The sequence below is a fragment of the Dendrobates tinctorius genome, unplaced genomic scaffold (genome assembly GCF_039654945.1).
Source record: "Dendrobates tinctorius isolate UK_male_01 unplaced genomic scaffold, ASM3965494v1 ptg000184l, whole genome shotgun sequence".
Lineage (NCBI taxonomy): Eukaryota > Metazoa > Chordata > Amphibia > Anura > Dendrobatidae > Dendrobates > Dendrobates tinctorius.
This window is the reverse complement of record NW_027361851.1, coordinates 13694449-13717555: the sequence shown is the minus strand read 5'-3', so window position 1 is coordinate 13717555 and position 23107 is coordinate 13694449. Positions and strand designations below refer to the sequence as shown.

At 42.5% G+C, this 23107-nt stretch overlaps 1 protein-coding gene across 1 annotated transcript in view; it reads right to left on the bottom strand.

Moving 5' to 3' along the window:
- The window catches only part of U2AF2 (U2 small nuclear RNA auxiliary factor 2), a 129060-nt gene that overhangs the window by 984 nt on the left and 104969 nt on the right, over positions 1-23107 (bottom strand). Inside the window, exon 10 of the mRNA XM_073552114.1 lies at positions 16018-16266. Coding sequence (XP_073408215.1) covers positions 16018-16266 — 249 coding nt within the window. The remainder of the gene's footprint in view (positions 1-16017; positions 16267-23107) is intronic.

The following is a 23107-nucleotide window of genomic DNA, read 5'->3' as shown; positions in this document are numbered from 1 at the left end:
AGCCTTCCCTATAAGTTAAAGGGAACCGGTCAACAGGTTTGACATATGAGATGTGGCCACCACCTTTCAGGCCTGATACACAGCATCCTATAATGGTGACAGGTTCACTTTCAAGGGAATGAGTCCGCAAAATCCAACAGTGTAAACTAAGCATATAGCCCTGTATAAGCCTTAACCCCTTCACGACCCATGACGCCTACGTAGGAGTCATGAAAAGCAGTGCCCAAACGACCTATGACGCCTACGTAGGCGTCATGCTATAAATAGCCCCCCTGCGGGTCGGGTGACCGGGGTCACTGAAAGGTCACCCGACCCGCACACAAAGGACCCTTCAGAGTTAACACCTGGGGGTGTGGCTTAGCCCCCACGTGCCTACGATCGCTCTGATTGGCTGTTAAAAGTGAAACTGCCAATCAGAGCGATTTCTAATATTTCACCAATGAAAATTGGTGAAATATTACAATCCAGCCATGGCCGATGCTGAAATAGCATCGGACATGGCTGGACACCGAGACCCGACCCCCCCCCCCCCCCCACACCGACTGACGGCACCGATCGGCTGCCGCCACCGTCTGACGGCACCGATCGGCAGCCGCCATCATGATCTGCCCCTCCACCTTCCCTCCGCCCCCCGATCGCCCCTCCGATCACCCACTCTCACCCTCATTTGTGCCTCCGACCTCCCGCTATCCGTCCCGGTGTCCTGCCGTCCAGCGACATGGGCTCCGCCATCTTGCAAGATGGCGGGCGCATGCGCAGTGCGCCGAATCGAATCTGCAACGCTGCAGATTCATTCATTTATTTTGATCACTATGATAAACTTTCATAGTGATCAAAATAAATAAAAAGTAAATCACCGCCCCCTTATCACCCCCATAGGTAGGGACTTAGGGTTAGGGTTGAACTTAGGGTTAGGGTTGAACTTAGGGTTAGGGTTGAACTTAGGGTTAGGGTTGAACTTAGGGTTAGGGTTGAACTTAGGGTTAGGGTTGAACTTAGGGTTAGGGTTGAACTTAGGGTTGGGATTACGGTTAGGCTTGTGGTTAGGGTTAGAGTTGGGATTTCGTTAGGGGTGTGTTGGGATTAGGGTTGTGGTTAGGGTTATGATTGGGGTTAGGGGTGTGTTGGGGTTAGGGTTGGAGATAGAATTGAGGGGTTTCCACTGTTTAGGCACATCAGGGGCTCTCAAAACGCGACATGGAGCCACCATTTATTCCAGCCAATTTTGCGTTCAAAAAGTCAAACGGTGCTCCCTCCATTTCGAGCCCCGACGTGTGCCCAAACAGTGGTGTACCCCCACTTATGGGGTATCAGGGTACTCAGGAAAAATTGCACAACAACTTTGGGGGTCTAATTTCTCCTGTTACCCTTGGGAAAATAAAAAAAATGGGGGCTAAAATAATTATTTTTGTGGAAAAAAAAGATTTTTTATTTTCACGGTTCTGCGTTATAAACTTCTGTGAAGCACTTGGGGGTTCAACGTGCTCACCACACATCTAGATAAGTTCCTTGGGGGGTCTAGTTTCCAAAATGGGGTCACTTGTGGGGGGTTTCCACTGTTTAGGTACATCAGGGGCTCTGCAAACGTAACATGACGCCCACAGACCATTCCATCAAGTCGGCATTTCAAAACGTCACTAATTCCATTCCGAGCCCCAACGTGTCCCCGAACAGTGGTCCCCCCCCATAAATGGGGTATCAACGTACTCAGGACAAACTGGACAACACCTTTTGGGGTCCAATTTATCCTGTTACCCTTGTGAAATTAAAAAATAGTGGGGTAAAAATCACTTTGAGGAAAAAAAATATTTTTTTATTTTCACAGCTCTGCGTTATAAACTTCTGTGAAGCACTTGGGGGTTCAACGTGCTCACCACACATCTAGATTAGTTCCTTAGGTGATATAGTTTCCAAAATGGGGTCACTTGTGGGGGGTTTCCACTGTTTAGGTACATCAGGGGCTCTGCAAATGTAGCATGACACCCACAGACCATTCCATCAAGTCTTCATTTCAAAGCGTCACTACTTCCCTTCCGAGCCCCAACGTGTGCCCAAACAGTGGTCCCCCCCACTTATGGGGTACCAGCGTACTCAGGACACACTGGACAACAACTTTTGGGGTCCAATTTATCCTGTTACCCTTGTGAAAATAAAATATTGTGGACTAAAAATAATTTGAGGAAAAAAAAATATTTTTTTTATTTTCACGGCTCTGCGTTATAAACTTCTGTGAAGCACTTGGGGGTTCAAAGTGCTCACCACACATCTATATTAGTTTCTTGGGTGATCTAGTTTCCAAAATGGGGTCATTTGTGGGGGGTTTCCACTGTTTAGGTACATCAGGGGCTCTGCAAACATAACATGACGCCCACAGACCATTCCATCAAGTCGGCATTTCAAAACGTCACTACTTCCCTTCTGAGCCCCAACGTGTGCCCAAACAGTGGTCCCCCCCACATATGTGGTACCAGCGTACTCAGGACAAGCTGGACAACAACTTTTGGGGTCCAATTTATCCTGTTACCTTTGTGAAAATAAAAAATAGCAGGCTAAAAATTTATTTTTTGAGGGAAAAAAAAATATTTTTATTTTAACGGCTCTGCGTTATAAACTTCTGCGTAGCACCTGGGGGTTCAAAGTGCTCACTATGCATCTAGATAAGTTCCTTAGGGGGTCTAGTTTCCAAAATGGGGTCATTTGTGGGGGAGCTCCAAAGTTTACGCACACAGGGGCTCTGCAAACACAACATGGTGTCCGCTAACGATTGGAGCTAATTTTCCATTCAAAAAGTCAAATGACGCTCCTTCCCTTCTGAGCCATGCCGTGCGCTCAAACAGTGGTTTTCCCCCACATATGGGGTACCAGTGTACTCAGGACAAACTGGACAACAACTTTTGGGGTCCAATTTATCCTGTTACCCTTGGGAAAATAAAAAATAGCGGGCTAAAAAATAATTTTTGAGGAAAAAAAAATATTTTTTTATTTTCACTGCTCTGCGTTATAAACTTCTGTGAAGCACTTGGGGGTTCAAAGTGCTCACCACACATCTAGATAAGTTCCTTCGGGGGGTCTAGTTTCCAAAATGGGGTCACTTGTGGGGAGCTCCAATGTTTAGGCACACAGGGGCTCTCCAAATGCGACATGGTGTCCGCTAACGATTGGAGCTAATTTTCCAATCAAAAAGTCACAAGGTGCTCCATCCCTTCCGGGCCTTGCGATGCGCCCAAACAGTGGTTTATGACCACATATGAGATATTGATGTACTCAGGAGAAATTGCCCAACAAATTTTAGCATCCATTTTATCCTGTTGCCCATGTGAAAATGAAAAAACTGAGGCCAAATAAAATTTGTGTGAAAAAAAAAAAAAGTACTTTTTTTTTTTTTTTTACAGATCAATTTGTGAAGCACCTGGGGGTTCAAAGTGCATACTATGCATCTAGATAAGTTCCTTGGAGGGTCTAGTTTCCAAAATGGGCTCACTTGTGGGGGAGCTCCAATGTTTAGGCACACAGGTACTCTTAAAACAAGACATGGCAACCGCTAAACATTCAAGCATATTTTACATTCAAAAAGTAAAATGGCGCTCCTTGCCTTCTGAGCCCTGCCGTGCGCCCAAACAGTGGTTTATGACCACATATGAGGTATCAGTGTACTCAGAAGAAATTGCCCAACAAATTTTAGGATACATTTTATCCTGTTACCCATGTGAAAATGAAAAAACTGATGCTAAAATAAAATTTTGGTTGGAAAAATTAAAATGTCCATTTTTTTCATTCCATGTTGCTTTAGTTCCTGTGAAGCACCTGAAGGGTTAATAATCTTCTTGAATGTAGTTTTGAGTAGCTTGAGGGGTGCAGTTTTTAGAATGGTGACACTTTTGGGTATTTTCTGCCATTTAGACCCCTCAAAGTGACTTCAAATGTGAGGTGGTCCCTAAAAAAAATGGTTTTGTAAATTTTGTTGTAAAAATGAGAAATTGCAGGTCAACTTTTAACCCTTATAACTTCCTAACGAAAAAAAATGTTGTTTCCAAAATTGTGCTGATGTAAAGTAGACATGTGGGAAAAGTTATTTATTAACTATTTTGTGTCACATAACTCTCTGGTTTAACAGAATAAAAATTAAAAATTTGAAAATTGCAAAATTTTCGCCAAATTTCCATTTTTTTCACAAATAAACGCAAAAATTATCGACCTAAATTTACCACTATCATGAAGCCCAATATGTCACGAAAAAACAATCTCAGAATCGCTAGGATGCGTTGAAGTGTTCCTGAGTTATTACCTCATAAAGGGACACTGGTCAGAATTGCAAAAAATGGCCAGGTCATTAAGGTCAAAATAGGCTGGGTCATGAAAGGGTTAAATAAAAAAAAAAATAACCACACCTTCAGTTAACCAATAATGGAGGCATTGAGTAGAACACTCGTAAAATCAGAATGCTCAGCGCGCACTCTGTGTAACAGAGTTTAACTGCACCATTCCGCTCACTTGTTTTGCATGTTCATGCCTCCTTCTCTAGCTTTTGACAGCTCTGGCTTGCCTGGAACAAGGACATCTTTTGAGAACACTAAGGCAAACCCGCATTGTCAACAGTAAAGCAGGTTCCAGCTAGTGGTTGGAACCGTGCATGAAGCTTCTTAGCCACACCAAGGTTCACCAAGCACCCTATACAGCAAAACTGATAAAATGTCAGCTTCCTCTGTTTTGTGGAAACTATAAGAACATTAAAGATGTGCTTGTTTAGGGGCTATATTTCCCTCCACAACCAAAAGCTTAGCCTATATTGTTAGCACTACAGCATTGCAGCGCTGTGGTCCTGGGTTCAAATCCCACCAAGGACAACATCTGCAAGGAGTTTGTATGTTTGCGTGGGTTTCCTCCCACATTCCAAAGACATACTGATAGAGAATTTAGATTCTAAATCCCATCGGGGACAGTGACGATTATGTCTGTAAAGCGCTTTGGAATTAATGGCGCTATATGAATGAGTAAAATAAATAAAAATATGGATCACGTAAAGCCATTTACTACACAATGTTCTGTATTCTATAGCAATCACAAAATCTCACAGATGGCATACTCAAATTGTAATAATTATGAATCTAATCTTTCAAAATAGCAATAAAAATAATGTTTATATACATAGTCCATGTGTGATTGCAATTGGTATGTTTTTATTTAAACTGAACCTATCACCTGATTCTTACTGCCCAAACTATGGGCAGCATGAATCAGCCTGGATGCACAAATTTATTCTAAAAATTCGATTGGGGACCATAGCAGGAGACCAGACTAGTTTGACTTTTCCTAGCGATGATCGAGACGATTAGTCTCTTGCCATGAAAGAGACCCATCAACCACTTAGAGCGGCTTTGGGAAGAGACAGTCGGAGGCAGCGCCGCACTAGTCTCATCTCCAGCTAACATCACCAGCTAAATCTTATCTATAGCTAAAAAAGCGCATATTTTCATATCCATAAATATATTATCTGGAAAAGTATAAGCATGTGAAGAAACTATCCCATGGGTAAGATCCAGTTGTACAGGAAGTTCAGTAAAAAAAACTAAAATAAAATAATGGCTGGATGAATATCGCTTATAACAAAATAGTGCAGTTGAATTTGTCCATGTTAACTAGATTCTAACGATCTATCGCAAAGTAAATTCTTGATGCAGTTAATACTAGGCAACCAAAAAATGTACATAAATAAGCTTTGGTCAGGGTGAAATCACCACTCTACCACTTGAGCACAAATTACTTTACTTAAACCCTTAGGCCTATTTCACACTTCCGTTTTTGTGTCCGCCAAACGGATCCGTTTCCGTTTTTTTGACGGAAACTGATGCAAACGGATCCGTTTTTTTAAAAACGGATCCGTTTTTTTGACGGATCCGCGGTAACCGTAATGGAAGTCTATGGGACAAAAAAAACGGATCCTGCAAAAAATGGCGGATCCGTTTTTTTACGGAAAACAACGGATTTTGACGGATTTGAAAAAACGGAAGTGTGAAACAGGCCTTAGTGAGAGCCAATTTGGTACTTGATGAACAAGCCAATTGTTACAATTCTGACTACTGTCACATCATGAAGTTATAGCTCTGGAACGCTTCAACAGATCCCACTGATTCTGAGATTGTTTTTTGTGACACATTCTACTTTATGTTACTAGTAAAATGCGCTTATGAAAAAAACAGATATTTTGCAAAAAAAAAAAAAAATGAAAATTTTGCAAAAAAATTTGAAAATTTTGCAATTTTCAAACTTAATTTTTGTACCCTTAAATCAGAGTGGGTGTCACACAAAATAGTTAATAAATTTCCCACATGCCAACTTTACAGCTGCACAATTTTGGAAACAACTTTTTTTTGTTAGGACGTTATAAGGGTTAAAAGTTGACCAGTGATTTCCCATTTTTCTAACAAAATTTACAAAACTTTTTTGCAGGGACAACCTCACATTTAAAGTGAGTTTGGGGTCAACATAACAGTACATACCCAAAAGTGACACCATTCAAAAAAAACTGCACCCCTCAAGGTGCGCAAAACCACATTCAAGAAGTTTATTAATCCTTCAGGTGCTTCACGAGAACTAAAGCAATGTGAAAGGAAAAGACAAGTTACTTACCGGTAACGGGATTTCTCACAGCCCATGACAGGCACCATGGAGAGGGAACCTACAGATAAAAAGGGTGGTACCTCTCCCACACATCAGTTGGTTTACAGAACATAAGAGGACCTCCAGGTTAATGACAGTTACATATCTTTATCATATTGCTTATCAGAAAAACACAAACTTGTTTATACATACAGTCATGTTAAAGTTTGGGCACCCCTATTAATGTTAACCTTTTTTCTTTATAACAATTTTGGTTTTTCCAACAGCTATTTCAGTTTCATATATCTAATAACTGATGGACTCAGTTATATTTCTGGATTCAAATGAGGTTTATTATACTAACAGAAAATGTGCAATCTGCATTTAAACAAAATTTGACTGGTGCAAAAGTATGGGCACCCTTATTATTTTCTTGATTTGAACAATCCTAACTACTTTTTACTGACTTCCTGAAGCGCTAAATTGGTTTTGTAACCTCATTGAGCTTTGAACTTCATAGCCAGGTGTATCAAATCATGAGAAAAGGTATTTAAGGTGGCCACTTGCAAGTAGTTCTCCTATTTAATTCTCCTATGAAGAGTGGCATCATGGGCTCCTCAGAACAACTCTCAAATGATCTGAAAACAAAGATTATTCAACATAGCTTTTCAGGGGAAGGATACAAAAAGTTGTCTCAGAGATTTAACCTGTCAGTTTGCACTGTGAGGAACATAGTAAGGAAATGGAAGAACACAGGTACAGTTCTTGATAAGCCCAGAAGTGGCAGGCCAAGAAAAATATCAGAAAGTCAGAGAAGAAGAATGGTGAGAACAGTCAAGGACAATCCACAGACCACCTCCAAAGACCTGCAGCATCATCTTGCTGCAGATGGTGTCACTGTGCATCGGTCAACAATACAGCGCACTTTGCACAAGGAGAAGCTGTATGGGAGAGTGATGTGAAAGAAGCAGTTTCTGCAAGCATGCCACAAACAGTCGCCTGAGGTATGCAAAAGCACATTTGGACAAGCCAGTTACATTTTGGAAGAAGGTCCTGTGGACTGATGAAACAAAGATTGAGTTGTTTGGTCATACAAAAAGGCGTTATGCATGGAGGCTAAAAAACACAGCATTCCAAGAAAAACACTTGCTACCCACAGTAAAATTTGGTGGAGGTTCCATCATGCTTTGGGGCTGTGTGGCCAATGTCGGTACCGGGAATCTAGTTAAAGTTGAGGGTCGCATGGATTCAACTCAGTATTAGCAGATTCTTGACAATAATGTGCAAGAATCAGTGACGAAGTTGAAGTTACGCAGGGGATGGATATTTCAGCAAGACAATGATCCAAAACACCGCTCCAAATCTACTCAGGCATTCATGCAGAGGAACAATTACAATGTTCTGGAATGGCCATCCCAGTCCCCAGACCTGAATATCATTGAACATCTGTGGGATGATTTGAAGCGGGCTGTCCATGCTCGGCGACCATCAAACTTAACTGAACTGGAATTGTTTTGTAAACAGGAATGGTCACAAATACCTTCATCCAGGATCCAGGAACTCATTAATAGCTACAGGAAGCGACTAGAGGCTGTTATGTTTGCAAAAGGAGGATCTACGAAATATTAATGTCACTTTTATGATGAGGTGCCCATACTTTTGCACCGGTCAAATTTTGTTTAAGTGCAGATTGCACTTTTTCTGTTAGTACAATAAACCTCACTTGAATCCAGAAATATAACTGAGTCCATCAGTTATTAGATATATGAAACTGAAATAGCTGTTGCAAAAACCAAAATTGTTATAAGGAAAAAAGGTTAACATTAATAGGGGTGCCCAAACTTTAACATATGACTGTAAATCACACTACAAACAGTGAAAACGTGCTCACCACACACATGACGGGAGGGAATAAACGGCTGCTATCATGGGCTCTGTGAAATCCTGTTACCCTAAGTAACTAGGTCTTTCTCCTTCCCCCATGACAGCACCACAGAGAGAATTACAGAGACTTGTAACTTAGGGAGGGGACCAGAGCAAGAAGAACCATTCTCACGAAGGTTAGGTCTGAAGAAGAGGCCAAGTCCAGCAGATAGTGCTTGAAAAAGGTAGAAGGTGATCAAGTGGTAGCCTTCCAGATCTGCTCTACTGATACCTCCAACCTTTCTGTCCAGGAGGTTGCCATCGCTCTTACAGAATGAGCCTTCAGACCATCCGGGGCAATATTCCTAATGGATAAGTAGACCAAAGCTATTGCATCTTTTATCCACCTCGTCAAGGTACTTTTTGAGGCCTTGAGACCCTTCCTAGGCCCCTGAAAGCACACAGAGATCCTTCCTTCCTACACCCCTTGGTGGACTCTAGGTACTGAAACAAACATCTTTTAACCTCTAAAGTGTGGAATCTTCCATCCCTATTTTTTAGGGTTAGAACAAAAGGAATGAATGACTACCTTGTGGGATCTGTGGAAGCGAGATGCTACCTTGGGCAAATAAGCAGGGTTAGGTATTTAAAAAATAAAAAAACCTCTATCTTCTAGGATCTTCGTGAAAGGAGGGCAAGCAGATAAGGTCTGTATGTCCCTTACCCTCCAAGCTGATGTTAAAGCCATAATATGAACAGTAAGTGACAGGACCTTGACGGGAAACAAATCTAGTGGTTTAAATGGAGGTCCTGTTAGGGTCGATAGGACTAGATTTAAATCCCATGGCGCTAGCTTCTGGCGTTATAACAATTGGCCTAGACCTTGCAGAGGCTCTAATAAAATCGTGCCACCCATGGATTGCCTGCTATGTCTTGATTATATAGGGCCCCTAGAGATGCCACCTGGACTTTAAAGGTGCTGGTTGCCAGGCCTTAATCCAACCCCCTTCTGCATAAATTCTAGAATTGCTCTAATTGGAAACCAATCCTGGATTCTTAACCCTGAGGTGGACAGGAATTTCCTCCAGGTATTACCATAATCTCTCGTGGTAACAGTTTTCCTACTCTTTAGCAGGGCGGAAACTAAATTTGGTGAAAACACTATTCCTCAACAGCACCCTTCAAATTTCATGCTGTCAAATGAAGGTTCGCCGCCTGAGGGTGGAACACGGGTCCCTGAGAAAGAAGGTCCGTAATTTCCGGTAGAACCCAAGGATCTGTAATCAACATCATCCTCAGCCAGGAGAACCAAGTTCTTTTTGGACAAAATGGGACTATCCGTATTTTTCTCAATTTGTCCTCCCTGATCATCATTAGAACCGCTGGGATGAGAACGACCGGGAGATACGCATAGGCTAGGCTGTGATTCCAAGGAATCTAGGGAGCAAAAATGCTCTACCTTTTTGTTGTTGATATTGCCAAACAGATTATGACCGGAAAGCCCCACATTTCCACAATCTGCTTGACAACGGACTCGTTCAGAGCTCACTCGCCCTGTCGTAATTGAGTGCAGCTCAGAAAATCAACTTTTTGGTTCTCTACCCCCTCACCCCTGAATGTGTAGAGCCGATAGGGATAGGAGATTGTTTTCTGCCTAACTGAAAATCTGGGATGTTATGTCCATTAGGGCCTGTGAACTAGTTCACCCCTGATAGTCTATACAGGCCACCACTACCTGACCCTGGAAATTTAACAGGGCGCACTTTACTGCCAATAGTTCCTTTTGCTTTGAGGATACCGCAAGCTACTGGCCTCTCCAAATCCCCTGAGAAACCCTGTCGCGCAGGTGAGCCCCCCATCCAGTGGGGCCTGCGTCGGTGATGCCTACCCAGGACACCTTCATTACCTAAGGGACCCCTTTGGACAGATTGCTGATATCTCCCCACCAATTTAGGGAATAAATAGTGGTCAAAGACAGAGTCATGTATCACTCTTAGTGATCTTTTAATGAGGCCTGGTTCTTTAGCATTTCCCACTGGAGGTCTCTGGTGTGTAGCTGTGCCCACTGAACGGCTGGCAAACAAGCAGTAAGGGAACCCAGCAGAGACATGGCCTTTCTCAGTCTTTGATGGATTCTGTGAGGCTTTGATACCTGTTCTACAATCTTCCCCTTTTTTTGTACTGGGAGGCAGCACTCCTGCTTCCCAGAGTCCAATATTAATCCTAAAAACTCTTGCACTCTTGGTTCTAGCCTTGACTTTTTTAGGTTTAAGAGCGAGCCCAGGTCTACTAGGGTAGTCATTACTCTGTTTAGTTGTTCTCTGCAAAGTTGAGCCGAGTCGCCCAGAAAGTCGTCCAAATAAGGGACTATCAGAATGTCCTGTTCTCTCAGGAACGCCATTGCCTCTGCCACTAATTTGGTAAATACCCGAGGTGCTATTGATAACCCAAAGGGAAGGGGCTTTGTACTGGAAACACTTTCTCCTTTCATGGAGACCGCTACTCTGACGAACCTCTGGGAGTTTTTGTGGTCATGGTATTATGCGTCGCCGAGATCCGGAACTGCCATGAAAACACTTTGGAAACAGCATTTTGATGGTCGACTTTATTGACTCAATTTTGAATTTGTCTGGGGTTTCTTCGCATAGCACTTGCAACATGCAGGAACAGCATAGCCTCTTGTGCCGGGTAATTCTTTATCACACATGGGACAACATCTGTGCTTTGTCTTTCCCAATCTCTTCCCTAAATAACAAAAGAAGAGAAGGGAACCCCAATTACGAGGTGAACTTTCCCGAAGATCACTCACCAATCAGATGCAGCAGCGGGTACAGATTCTGGAGGAGGGACAGGATCCAATAAGAGGATTTTTGAAGATGGAGATTTGTCCATATCAGGTGGCGCTTCCGCATGCCTGTGCCAGCCGGAAATCATACACCCAGATATCTGGTACGGCGGTTGCGCTACCCCCCCTGCAAGACCCCTCGGTCCCAACAGTGGCGGCTTCAGGCACAGCACCAACCACGGCAGGAGCCTCCCGCTGCCTGAACCAGACTGACCGGGTCTGGATCGTCTTCATCTGGAATCTTCATCCAGGTACCGCCAAACTAAAGGTTTCCCGTCAGGGACAGGAAACCAACTGATGAAAGGGAGAGGTACTGCCCTTTTTATCTGTAGGTTCTTTGACCCTAAAGGGCAGATCCCCACTCTCCGTGGTGCAGTCATTGGGGAAGGAGAAAAATAAACATTTTACTTTTTTCACAAAAAATTTACTTTGGAACCAATTATTCTTTATTTTCATAAGGGTGTCAGGAGAAAGAGGACCACAAAATTTGTTGTGCAATTTCTCCTGAGTACGCCAATACCCCATATGTGGGAGGAAAGCCACTGTTTGGGCATGTGTCAGGGCTCAGAAGGAAGGTAGCACCGTTTGACATTTTTAGAAGGCAAAATTGACTGGAACCAATGGCGGCGCCATGTCATGTTTGGAGACCCCTTTATGTACCTAAACAGTGGAATCCCCCCCCCCCCCCCAATTCTAACGCCAACCCACCACTAACCCTAACTCCAACCCTACCTTTAACGGAAAAATGGAAATAAATACATTTTGTTATTTTATTATTTTTACCCAACTAAGGCAGTGATAAAGGGGGGGTTTGATTTACCATATACAGTGATCAAAATGAACCAATAGGAAAAATTTCCTATTGTTGCCTGGTGCCGGTCAGAAGGTCCCGGTGGGCGCACTGCGAATGCCATTTTCTTCCCAGAAGACGTCGAGGGACATGCAGGAGGATCCAGGGACACCGGAGGAACCTGTTGACCCCATTTCTCTCTCCTCTGATGTGCGATCACATCAGAGGAGAGAAATTAAATGGGAAATTTAAACTTTTATTCCGTTAACAGCGATCTCAACACTGGGGTCGGTAAAAACCGACCCCAATCATGCTCTTTGGGGTCTCAGCTAACCGCCGTAGCTGAGACCCCGGAGAAATTCCGACGCTGGGTGGGCACTATACACTTATTTCTCTGCGTCAAAAAGTAGCACTGAGAAAAAAAAAAACAAACCCTTAACTGCCGCCGTTAAAAGGCGTATCAGAGGTCGTTAAGGGGCTAACTATCAGAGAGACTAAATTCCACAAATTGTCGTAAGCAGAATACTACCCTCAAATTTTTAAACAGTTCTGACAGCAGCATTTAATGTGATCACGCCTGAAGTGAGTCACTTACACTGCCCATCGGTGCCCGTGTCACATGACCACGTCGACGATGGGTTGGCATGACAACGCGGAGTCTGCAGCAGACCCCTGTGGCTGTCATTGCCGGATTGCCATCGGTCGGCGTTCACAGCAAGTGAGCATTTCTGCTATACACAGGCTCTCACTGCTCATCTCCTGTGTGTAGCAGAGGTGATCAGAAGATCACAACTTCCAGTCTCACATGGAGATCATTGAAGTGAAAAGTAAAAAAAAAATAAAAATAAAAATAAATTTTTTTTAAAAATAGAGAAAAAAAAAATATGTATGTATGTACGCATGTGTGTGCACATGTGTGCCTGTCTGAGGTCGCACAGATCAGCCCAGCTGGGAACGCAGCCTCAGTGACGTAACCGCTAGTCAGTAAGGTTACGCTCGCAGCAGCTCATTCACCAGTGGTTTTCTGCCAGAACGGTCACATCTTGGCACCATCCAGGTTGAAAACTGTTTATCCCCCAGACATGTATTACGGTTTGGGACAGAACGACAGACAGGTAAGATATAGTATTGTTTTATTTTGGGTTTATCTAAGGAGATCGAGGGTTTCGGTGGAATTAGGTGAGGACGTAAATATGGTTTAAGATTAAAGGAGTCTGTGTAATTCTTTCAATTAAAGGACTTTTTTCTGATTGTGTATTCTAACAATGTAACTATAGGATTAGTAATGGGGGTATCTTATAGACGCCACTCGATTACTAAGTCGTGGGTTTGATGTCACCAAACAATACAAAGGTGACATCAACCCCACAAATATTACCCCACTTCCCACAGCTACGGGCAAAGTGCCAGAATTGGCACATCTAATAGATGTGCCTTTTCTGGGCAGCTGTGGGCTGCTATTTTTAGGCATGGGGAGGGGGTAGTATCCATGGCCCCTTACCAGCCCCCAGCTGTCTGCTTTATTAAGGTTGGTTGTCAAAAATGGGGGGGGGAAGACCCCTCTATTCTTGATAGCCAACCTTGCTGAAGATGACAGCTGAGGTTTGCAGCCCCCAGCTGAGAGTTTTGCTTGGCTGGTTATCAAAAGTACAGGGGTACCCTGGCCAGGTTTTTTTTTTTTTTAATTTGAGGAAAACTCACATCCACTGCTCCTGCTCTCACTGTAATTAGTGATAGCAGGTGTCGGATGATGGGAGCAATAGTCCCATCAGCTGACACCAGTGATCGGAGGTAAACTTTAGACCTCTGATCACAGCTGAGCACTCACTCTGCCATGCACATGACAGCGCGACACACACTCGGTGTTCGGGCAGCCAAAGCTGGAACTTTACTGTTCGAATTCGCCCATCTCTACCTACTGAGGACTGCAGTGAAGAGGCGCAGGCTGCTCTCTCTTTTCCATACCCTGGGCGTCTCGGATGCCTGCAGCTTGCTTTACTAAAGACGACACCTGGCATATAAAAGATGACCCCAGACTTAAGATTTGCAGGGGTTAAAAAGTCGTCCTATAAGCCGGAAAATACGGTGTATTAAAAAAAAGTTCAAATTAACCCCTTTTCGCCCCAACGTAAATAAAAAAAACATTTGGCATCGCCCCGTTCAGAATTGTTCAATCTATCAAGATATATAAAAAAAAAAAATTAATCCGATCGAGCGAACCTGTCAGCAAGTCAACTAAAGACCGTGTCAGGTTGCCGCTGTTATACTTATTAAAATGGTCCCTGGGGTGAAGAAATCCATCTTGTGGTTGTTGTGTAATCAGTGTTAGAAGTTTACAGTTAATGAGATGCTCGTGCTCTGGGGCGGCCTGCAGGCAGAGTCTAATCTTCCTGCTCTAAGCCAGAGAAACCAAAGAGGAGAGTCCTACCCATAGGCCACCCCAAAGCACAAACAGTCTTTCTATATGATGAGGAACTTGTTTGAGCTCCGGAGCAGCCTGTGGGCAGGTCTCTACTTGCTTTCTCTGGATTAGAGCAGGAAGGTCAGACTCTGCCTACAGGTCGCCCTGAAGCATGAGCATATCTGATTACACAACTATAAGAAGGATTCCTTCACCCCAAGTATCATTTTAATCAGTATAACAGCAGCAACATGACAGTTTCTGTACGTTGCTTAGCTTTAAATAAGTTCAGCTAAAATCATGAGCTCACAAAATTCAATATCTACCCACTCATCCTGACAGCCACAGCTTGTACTGAGCAGCAGGCAGGATTAATTCCTGCTTGAGATAAGGCTATGAACACCTTTAACATGGTAAAAAAAGAAAAATAAGAAGTGATCAAGCAATATGTTAGCAATTAAAATTTGGCAATGTTTACACGTTGCATTTTTATTGCGGTTTTTTTAATGCAAATTTTCAGAAGCGTTTTACTTTATCAGCAGTATCTGAGATTTCAGAAATCTCATGCACACAATTCTTTCTGCGGTTTCAAAACCGCGCAAAAATCCGCATCGTCTGCACTGCGTTTTTTTTATTCCTATAGGGAATAATGGTACTGTACACCGCAGCAAAAACTGCTGCGGACCCGCAGCGGCCGGAACCGCAGCGTGTGCACACACCCTCAGACTGCAATGGTCATGCATTTATTCCATAATTAGAGTCCAGGATAAGAAGTTTGCAGCCTGATCCATTTCAAATTTTGCTTTTGTGGGAGTCTATATAGACTGGATGTGAGCTCTGTATGTATCCTGACTGCAAGCGTCTTCCCTTGCTTTCATGCATCAGCACAGCTCCAAAACTGCACTTATTCCTATTTGCTTTACTACATGTCTGTAGGCTGTTTTCTCTGTCTTCCCAGAGACTTTCTTCCTCAGTCTCTCCTCCCATCTTTAACACAAAAAAAAGAAGGGAGACAGAACAGAGTCCACAGGACCAGTAACTCATTGTAACAATTTTGCAAACGCTGTTAGCAAATCCGTATTTTTTATTTTTATTAAGACTGTATAGAACGTTGCAATTAGTTTATTTGGATCCTACATACAAAGGTGTACATAGCCTTTAAGACACGTATTTAAAAAGTATCTGCAGTTTTAATTTTTATTTGATTAAGTACAGTAAACAAATATGCAACACTGTAATATATATTAGAGTAACCTGCTTCTCCTCAAGAACTGATTATCACTGAAAACAGATTTTACCCATAAAATGAACATTCTGAAAATGAATGATCAGTCCAGGTGGAGAAAAAGAGATTTTGCTGATAAGATTACTTATTTTCATGTGTACTATTGGTTTATGAAATAAAAATTAAAACTGCTCCTCTTTAACCCCTTTTTCACAATCCTTGGCAATATTTGTTTTTGTGGTTAACACAAAAAAAAAAAAAAAAAAAAAAAAAAAAAAAAAAATGAACACACGTACCTTCCCACATCCTGGTACCTCAACACCATCCACTGGCCGTGGTATTTCAATAGATTTAACAATGCCATACTTGCTGCATTCATCTCGCACGTCTTCCACAATCTCCTCATATTCATCATCATCCAGTAGTTCTTCTGGCAAAACCATGTTCATCAGACAAAGTACTTCTGTTGGATGACCACCCATCTGCACCTGAGAACTCATGAGTCCAGGAACTTGCAGTGTTACTGGAGTTTGATTTATTGTGCTCTATAATAATAATAATAAAAAGTGTCAGTTAGCCTTCTCTTTAATCTTAAAATGGAATTGTGCTTTCAGACTTTACACAAATCAATAGTACTAGCCTCTATAGAGGATAATGGGCCCATGATACTCCATGGAGAAGAGAGCACCGAGCAGCAGGGAAGGGAACAGTGGCTGCCAAACATCTTGCAGAGCTGTGTAAGGGTACTTCACACACAGCGAGATATAGTTAGCGAGATCGCTGAAACATCACAGGTTTTGTGACGCAACAGCGACCTCGCTACGTGTGACACATAGCGGCAACCGCCCCCACGCAATATCGCTGATCGTGCTCGAATGTCCTAGGCCATTTTTTGATTGATTGTGTCCGGCTGGCCAGCATGCATCGCTGTGTTTGATGCCATAACAACGACGAGCGACCTCGTTGGCGACTCAGAACTCAGGGACGCAGGCGTGATTTTGCTTTGTCTTTTCAACGCCCCCTCAGCTCCAATTGGTGGTCTCAAATTAGGATCTTTGTAGCGTTGCCTTTTATAGGTCAGCTATCAATTATATGCAATCATAACATTTAACATGTACAGTTATAATAATCGCATATCCCCGTGTCAGTGACTGTGGATCCACGAATAAATAGCGCACTAGCGACTCAGACAGGGACGCTGAAGCAAACCACGTAGTGATAGCGCAGTGGTAGCCACCAATCGGAGCAGAGGGGTGTGGAAAAGGCAACACTGAAGCATGTCTATCGAGGTCTGAGTTGTCAGAGTAGCTGCTGTGTGACAAGGTCCCAGCGACCGCCGAGGTCATTACACGGATCGCCATATCATTGCTGCGTCGTTGAGTAGATCTGCCTGTTTGGCAGCTTACTAGGGACGTACCAGCGATCCTTACCAGGTCCGTATCGTTGTCGCGATCGTGGAGTGTCGCTATGTTAATGGGACCCTAAGAGTTGCTGTACCTCACATCAGAGCATTCTTCAGATCAGCAAGGCTACACTGTAGAATGTCCTCCAAGCTGCTGCAGCTCATCTCTGTGAGCTAAACATTAAATGAAGAGCTGGAACCCCAATGTCTATGCTAAAATATGGAAAAAATAACTTATGTATAGCTCATCACCTCTTCCCAGCAAACAGTGGATTGCAAATCACATCACAAAGTGCATGCAATGGAGAAACCTTATGAGAATGTAGGATAGAAGTCAGATAACCAGAGCTGTGGAGTCTGAGTCCATTTTGTTGGAATCGGGATAAAATGGACCGACTCAGATACCTAAAATGTATAATAAATTGGGTTCAGTAGTTGAGTGCAAGATGTGCTGTAAATGTTTTCATAATTTGGGAAAGTTATAAAATGTCTGTTCTGTTCCTAAGGATCTCGGCTTTTAGTTGAAAAGAATCTGTACAGGCACAGTAGTGAGGCAGGGCTGTGTTGTCAGAGTAGTGGAGCGGAAGTCAGGGAAATTGAGGAGTCTGAGTTGGTGGCTTGGCTTACCAACTCGACAGCCCTTTCATGTAACGGCCTGAAATGGTGTTATTCCTCTTATACCCACATCTTATTCTAAATAGTTACCTGGAAGGTCAGTAAACACAATATAATGCGCATGTACGACAGGGTGCCATCCTCTCATTCCGGCCAGGATAGGGAGGATGGCGATCATTCCGGCCAGGATAGGGAGGAGGGGATATTAACTACAGTTTTTGCTTCAAATTTTTTTTTTTTTTTTTTTTACCAATTTCCTCCTCTAAAACCTAGGTGTACACGTATTATGGTCCGATGCATCTTATAATCCAAAAAAAAAAAAAAAAAAACGTATATGTGTACGAAAAAGTTACTTCAGATCCTGATTTTTTTTTTTCCCCACTTTGAGAAGGGTAACCGGAAAAAAAAAAAAAAAAGGACCGCAAAATGTGTTGTCATTTTTCTTGAGCATGCCAGTACTCAAGAAAAACCACAATTTGGGCGCACAGCAGAGATGAGAAGGGAAGGAGCATCATTTGACTTTGAATGTAAAAATTTCCCGGTATAATTAACGGACATCATGTCCATTTGGAGAGCCACTGATGTGCCTTAACAGTGGAAACCTCCCACAAGTGACCCCAGTTTGGAAACTAGATCCTTCAAGGAATGTATTTAGATGCGTGGTGAGCACCTTGAACCTCCAGGTGCTACACAGAAGTGTATAATGTTGAGCAGTGAAAATACAATCACACTTTCCCCCCAAAAAGGTAATATTTAGTAGCAAAGGCCCACAACAGCGGTAAAATACTATTTTTTTTTATCCTCATAGTGGCGTGCCACTCTCCAAAAGGTAAATAATAAAAAATTACTCTTTAGGTCCCAGACTTAGGCCATGTGCACACGCTGCGGTTTTGGCCCTGCAGAACTACAGCAGTTCCGCAGACATGGTACTTCACCATGTTAGCCTATGGGTTTTCAAAACCGCAGTGCTCACACGCTGCGGTTTTTTCCCTGCGGAAAAGCTGCAGGTTTTTTTTTTCCCGCAGCATGTCAATTGTTTCTGCGGATTCTGCTCCGGTTTCACACCTTTAACATAGTAGAGGTGTGAAACCGCAGGGCAAAACCGCAGGCCAAACCGCAGGTCACTTTACGTGCGGTTTTACCTGCGTTTCCTTGGGAAAAAACCCGCAGGTGAATCCGCAGCGTGTGCACTTACCCTTAGCCTCTCACCTAGGCAAATCAGATCTCATACTTTGCACTGACTGGGGCACTACCCCGAAACCCTATGTCTACAAATTGAGATCCTGATTTGGATATTATCCGAAGTAATATTGCAAGGCTCGTTAAAAGGTCGACATAGACTTGATTGCTACTTCCAATGGGTGGCACTAGAGTTCAAGTCCTCTACCTTTCTCTATAGTGAGGAAGATGGACTGTCTAGGATAGGATCTAGAGTGTCTTTTTAAGCATGCATAAAAGCATGGTCAACCAGTTTTGTGTTCTACAGAAAAGCAGGACACCTTTGACCAGAGGCCTGATGTAGTCCTGAGTACTACTGCTGCCTTAGTGAATGAATCCTTCAATGATTTCATCTGTATCATGCCATTCAGAGATTTAGATGCAAACCCCTATGTAAGTGCTCAGTGCAGAGTGTGGGATAAATGTGAGCCAAAAATTTATGTACACTGTTTGCAATAGAAGCTTTAACTTGATACACAAAATAAGTCCCCATTTGGTCCACCAACTGTCAATGTCACGTTACTGGTTGAACAAAGGCTCTGAAAAAGAAATATGGTTCCTCGCCCACTAAAAGAAATCCAGAGAATTCTGCCAAATCCCAATATTCCCCCTTGCTTCTGAGTCCCACAATGTGCCTAAACCACATTTAGAGCAACATTTGGCATTTCTGTAGTGATGAGAACCCGCTTAATCTACAGGGTGTGTGTTTCCAGAAGCACGAGCTGGGCACAAAGTACGGGCACTACAGTGGCAGGTTTCCAATTTTCACTCAGCAGCATCCACTACCGCTTGTTTCTAGAACACACCCATGGAGTCAAAATAGTCACACCTGTAGATAAATTCCCAATATGGTGTCACTTTAGGGGGAATTCTGCTCTTCTAGCACATAGGGGTTCTGTATATGGAGTCGGAAAACTAGTCTATGAAAATCTGTTCTTCAAAAATCAAACCGCAGTCTGTCTCTCTCCAGAGTCTCGCCGTGTGGCTAAGCAGTAGTGTACAGACACATGAGTTATTTTCATGTTCATCAGAAATTGCTTGACAAATTTTGGTGCCATTTTTTATCGTTTTCCCCATGTGAAAATGTAAGACTAACGGGCTAAAACTATTTTTTTGTGTTAAAAATATTTTTTTCTACACCACCCAATGGTATAAAATTTTGTGACACCTGTGGTGTCAATATTATGATCACTGCACCCTTATATGAATTCATTGAGGTGTAAGATTGTAAAATAGGGTCTCTTATGGGGCTAAAACTACATTTTAGTGGTAAAAATGTAATTCTTTCTTCACCACCCAATGAAATAAAATTCTGTGATGTACATGCTCACTGTAACCCAAGATGAATTCATTGAGGGGTGCAGTTTGTAAAGTGGGTTCTCTTTTGAGGAGTCTGCTTTTCTGGCATGCCAAGGGCTCTGCCAATGTGGCATGAAACAAACCATTGCAGCAAAATCGGCACTCCAATACGGCGCAAAGCTCACTTTGGACCTTTGAGTTGTGCTTCAAAAGTAGTTTTCAACCACATATGGGGAATTGGCGTACTCAGGAGAAATTGCAGCAATTTCTCATATTATCTTTTTTGAAAATTAGAAAACGTGGGGTAAAAGCAGCATTTCAGTGTAAATGGCAATTTTCCATTTACTCAGCCTAATGTTATACAATACTGTGAATTGCCTGAGTGTTGTGGAACTCACCTAGTGGTGTGGTGAATATTCTTGAGAGGTGCAGTTCCCAAAATAAGGTCATTTGTGGGGGTTTCTGCTATTTTGGCATGTCAGAGGCTTTATAAGGGTGTGTGCACACGCTGCGGATCTGCAGCGGATTTGGCCCTGTGGAGCCGCAGCAGTTTCTGCTGCGGTATACAGTACCATTATTCCCTATATTAAAAACCGCTGTGCAGAGGTTGCAGAATTTTCCTGCGGTTTCAAATCCGCAGAAAGAATTGCATGTCAATTCTTTCTGCGGATTCCGCAGCGGTTTAACATCTCCTCCACTGTAGAGATGATAAACCGCAGGGCAAAACCGCAGGCTAATCCACAGGTCTTTTGACCTGCGGATTTTGCAAAATCCGCAGCAGATTCCGCAGCGTGTGCACACAGCCTAAATATGACATGACGTCTGCAATCTACTACAGTCAAAATGGTGCCCCTTACTTTTCAAAAGCCCAGCCATGTACCCAAACAGTAGTTATCCCCCACATATGCCGTACTTCGGAGTAATTAAGCCATATAATTTGTTGTGCAATTTCTCCTGCTTTTCTTGAGAAAACGAAAAGATTTGGGTATAAAGCAACAATTTTGTGGGAAAAAAAAAAAAAAGTTATTTTTAATTTTCATGTCCCGATGTTGTAACGTTCTGCAAAGTATTTGTGCGATCTGGATGCTCATAATACCCATACATCAATTCCTTGTTGGGTTCAGTTTCTTGTGTGGAGTTTGTGCTATTTTAGCCAATCAGGGGCTCTTCAAATGCAACATGGCATTCACAATCTAATTCATGCCAAAATTGCGCTCCAGAATTTAAATCGTATGGGGTATCGTTGTACTGAGGGAAAAAAAATTGACCCAAAAAGGTGTACAATTACGCTTATTAATCTTGTGAAAATAAAAAATGGTGTCAGTTTGGGGTACTTTGTGTGTCACATAGGCCCCTCAGTCACTTCAAATGTGGTCTCTAAAAAAGTTGGTTCTTTAAATTGCTGAAAAAACAAAAAATTGCTGATGAACTTTTAACCCTTTTATCTTTCGAACAAAAAATGAAACAAAAACTGTTTAAACAATGATGCTAATGTACAGATGACATTTGGGAAATATTAATTTAGTGGTATGACTAATCTGTTTAACCCCTTCACGACCTTTGACATATAGGTCCAATTTCCTCATGCAGCGGTGGTGCCGGGAGATTACCGGAGCTAATCAGCTGATGAACTCGTGTGACTTCTCTCATGGCAGCTCAAAACTATACACTGAGGGAGCCATGATGCTCCTGTCAGTGTGTAGCCAGCGGCCAGTTAGAGCAGTCACCTCTCCTAATCTGACTGTTCTACAAGTGAAATCGTCGTGGGACACTATTACGTGGACTATGGCGGACAGGACAGTATATGGTTGTTTATTTTTTTTCAATGTTTATAGGGGACATGGACATTAAGGTGAGTAAAAGGTTTTACTTTTTTTTATAGGAGACAAGGGCATCGGGATTTGGTGTTACGCAAGTATAATGTGTGTTTTATTTTTAGTTGAATTTATCTTTTAATTATTTTATGTTTTATATTTATTATTTTATTTAAATTCGAGCACAGGCACCAGCTCACTAGACTACGTCTCCCGTCACGGTTACAAGTAACAGCTGGTGTCAACTGCTGGGAGTAGTAGTCTCATCAGCCGAAGCCGGTGACCTGCAGTAAGCTCTTTACCGCGGGTCACAGTCACATCTGCAGGGTCCCGCTGACATCTGACCCCACAGCGCTCTGAACGATGGTAACTATTTTACCGACGGTAACGTTACCGCTGATCAGAACCCACCACGACGGTGTTTCTTGCACAGTTACACAGATGACAGCATGGGAAACACCATAGGAAGTCCAGAAAAACTCAGCAAATCCGCAAACATTTTGATACCTGTGTTTTTGCTGTAGATTTGACTGACTCAACTGAAGTAAATGGGTGAAAAAAGTTAAAAACCAGCACAAAGAATTGATATTCTGCGGGAATAAAACGCACTGCAAATAAAGGAAAATTACTGATCATGTGCACAGCACTTCAGGATTCTCATTGAATTAGCTGGCATAAGGATTCCATAGCGTTTTTGGCTCAATTCCGAGCAGAAAAAACAATGCGAAAATGCACCGTTCGCACACAGCCCAAGATCTGGGTTTTTTTTTTGTGGCGAGCCAACTTATCGATACAATTTTCACAGCTAAACACGAATTTTTAATCGGTTTTCATTGCATTTTATTATGAAGGAGCAGTTACCAAAAACACAAAACATTCCAAGTATTTAATGTTTTTATCTTTTCATTGCGTTTACTGATTAGGGTAAATGAAAAAATATTTCTATGCACTGATATTTTGATAAAAAAAATTTTTCAAGGGGAAAAAAAAAAAAAAAAAAAAAAAAAAAAGGGTTATTTGAACTTATACAACATATAT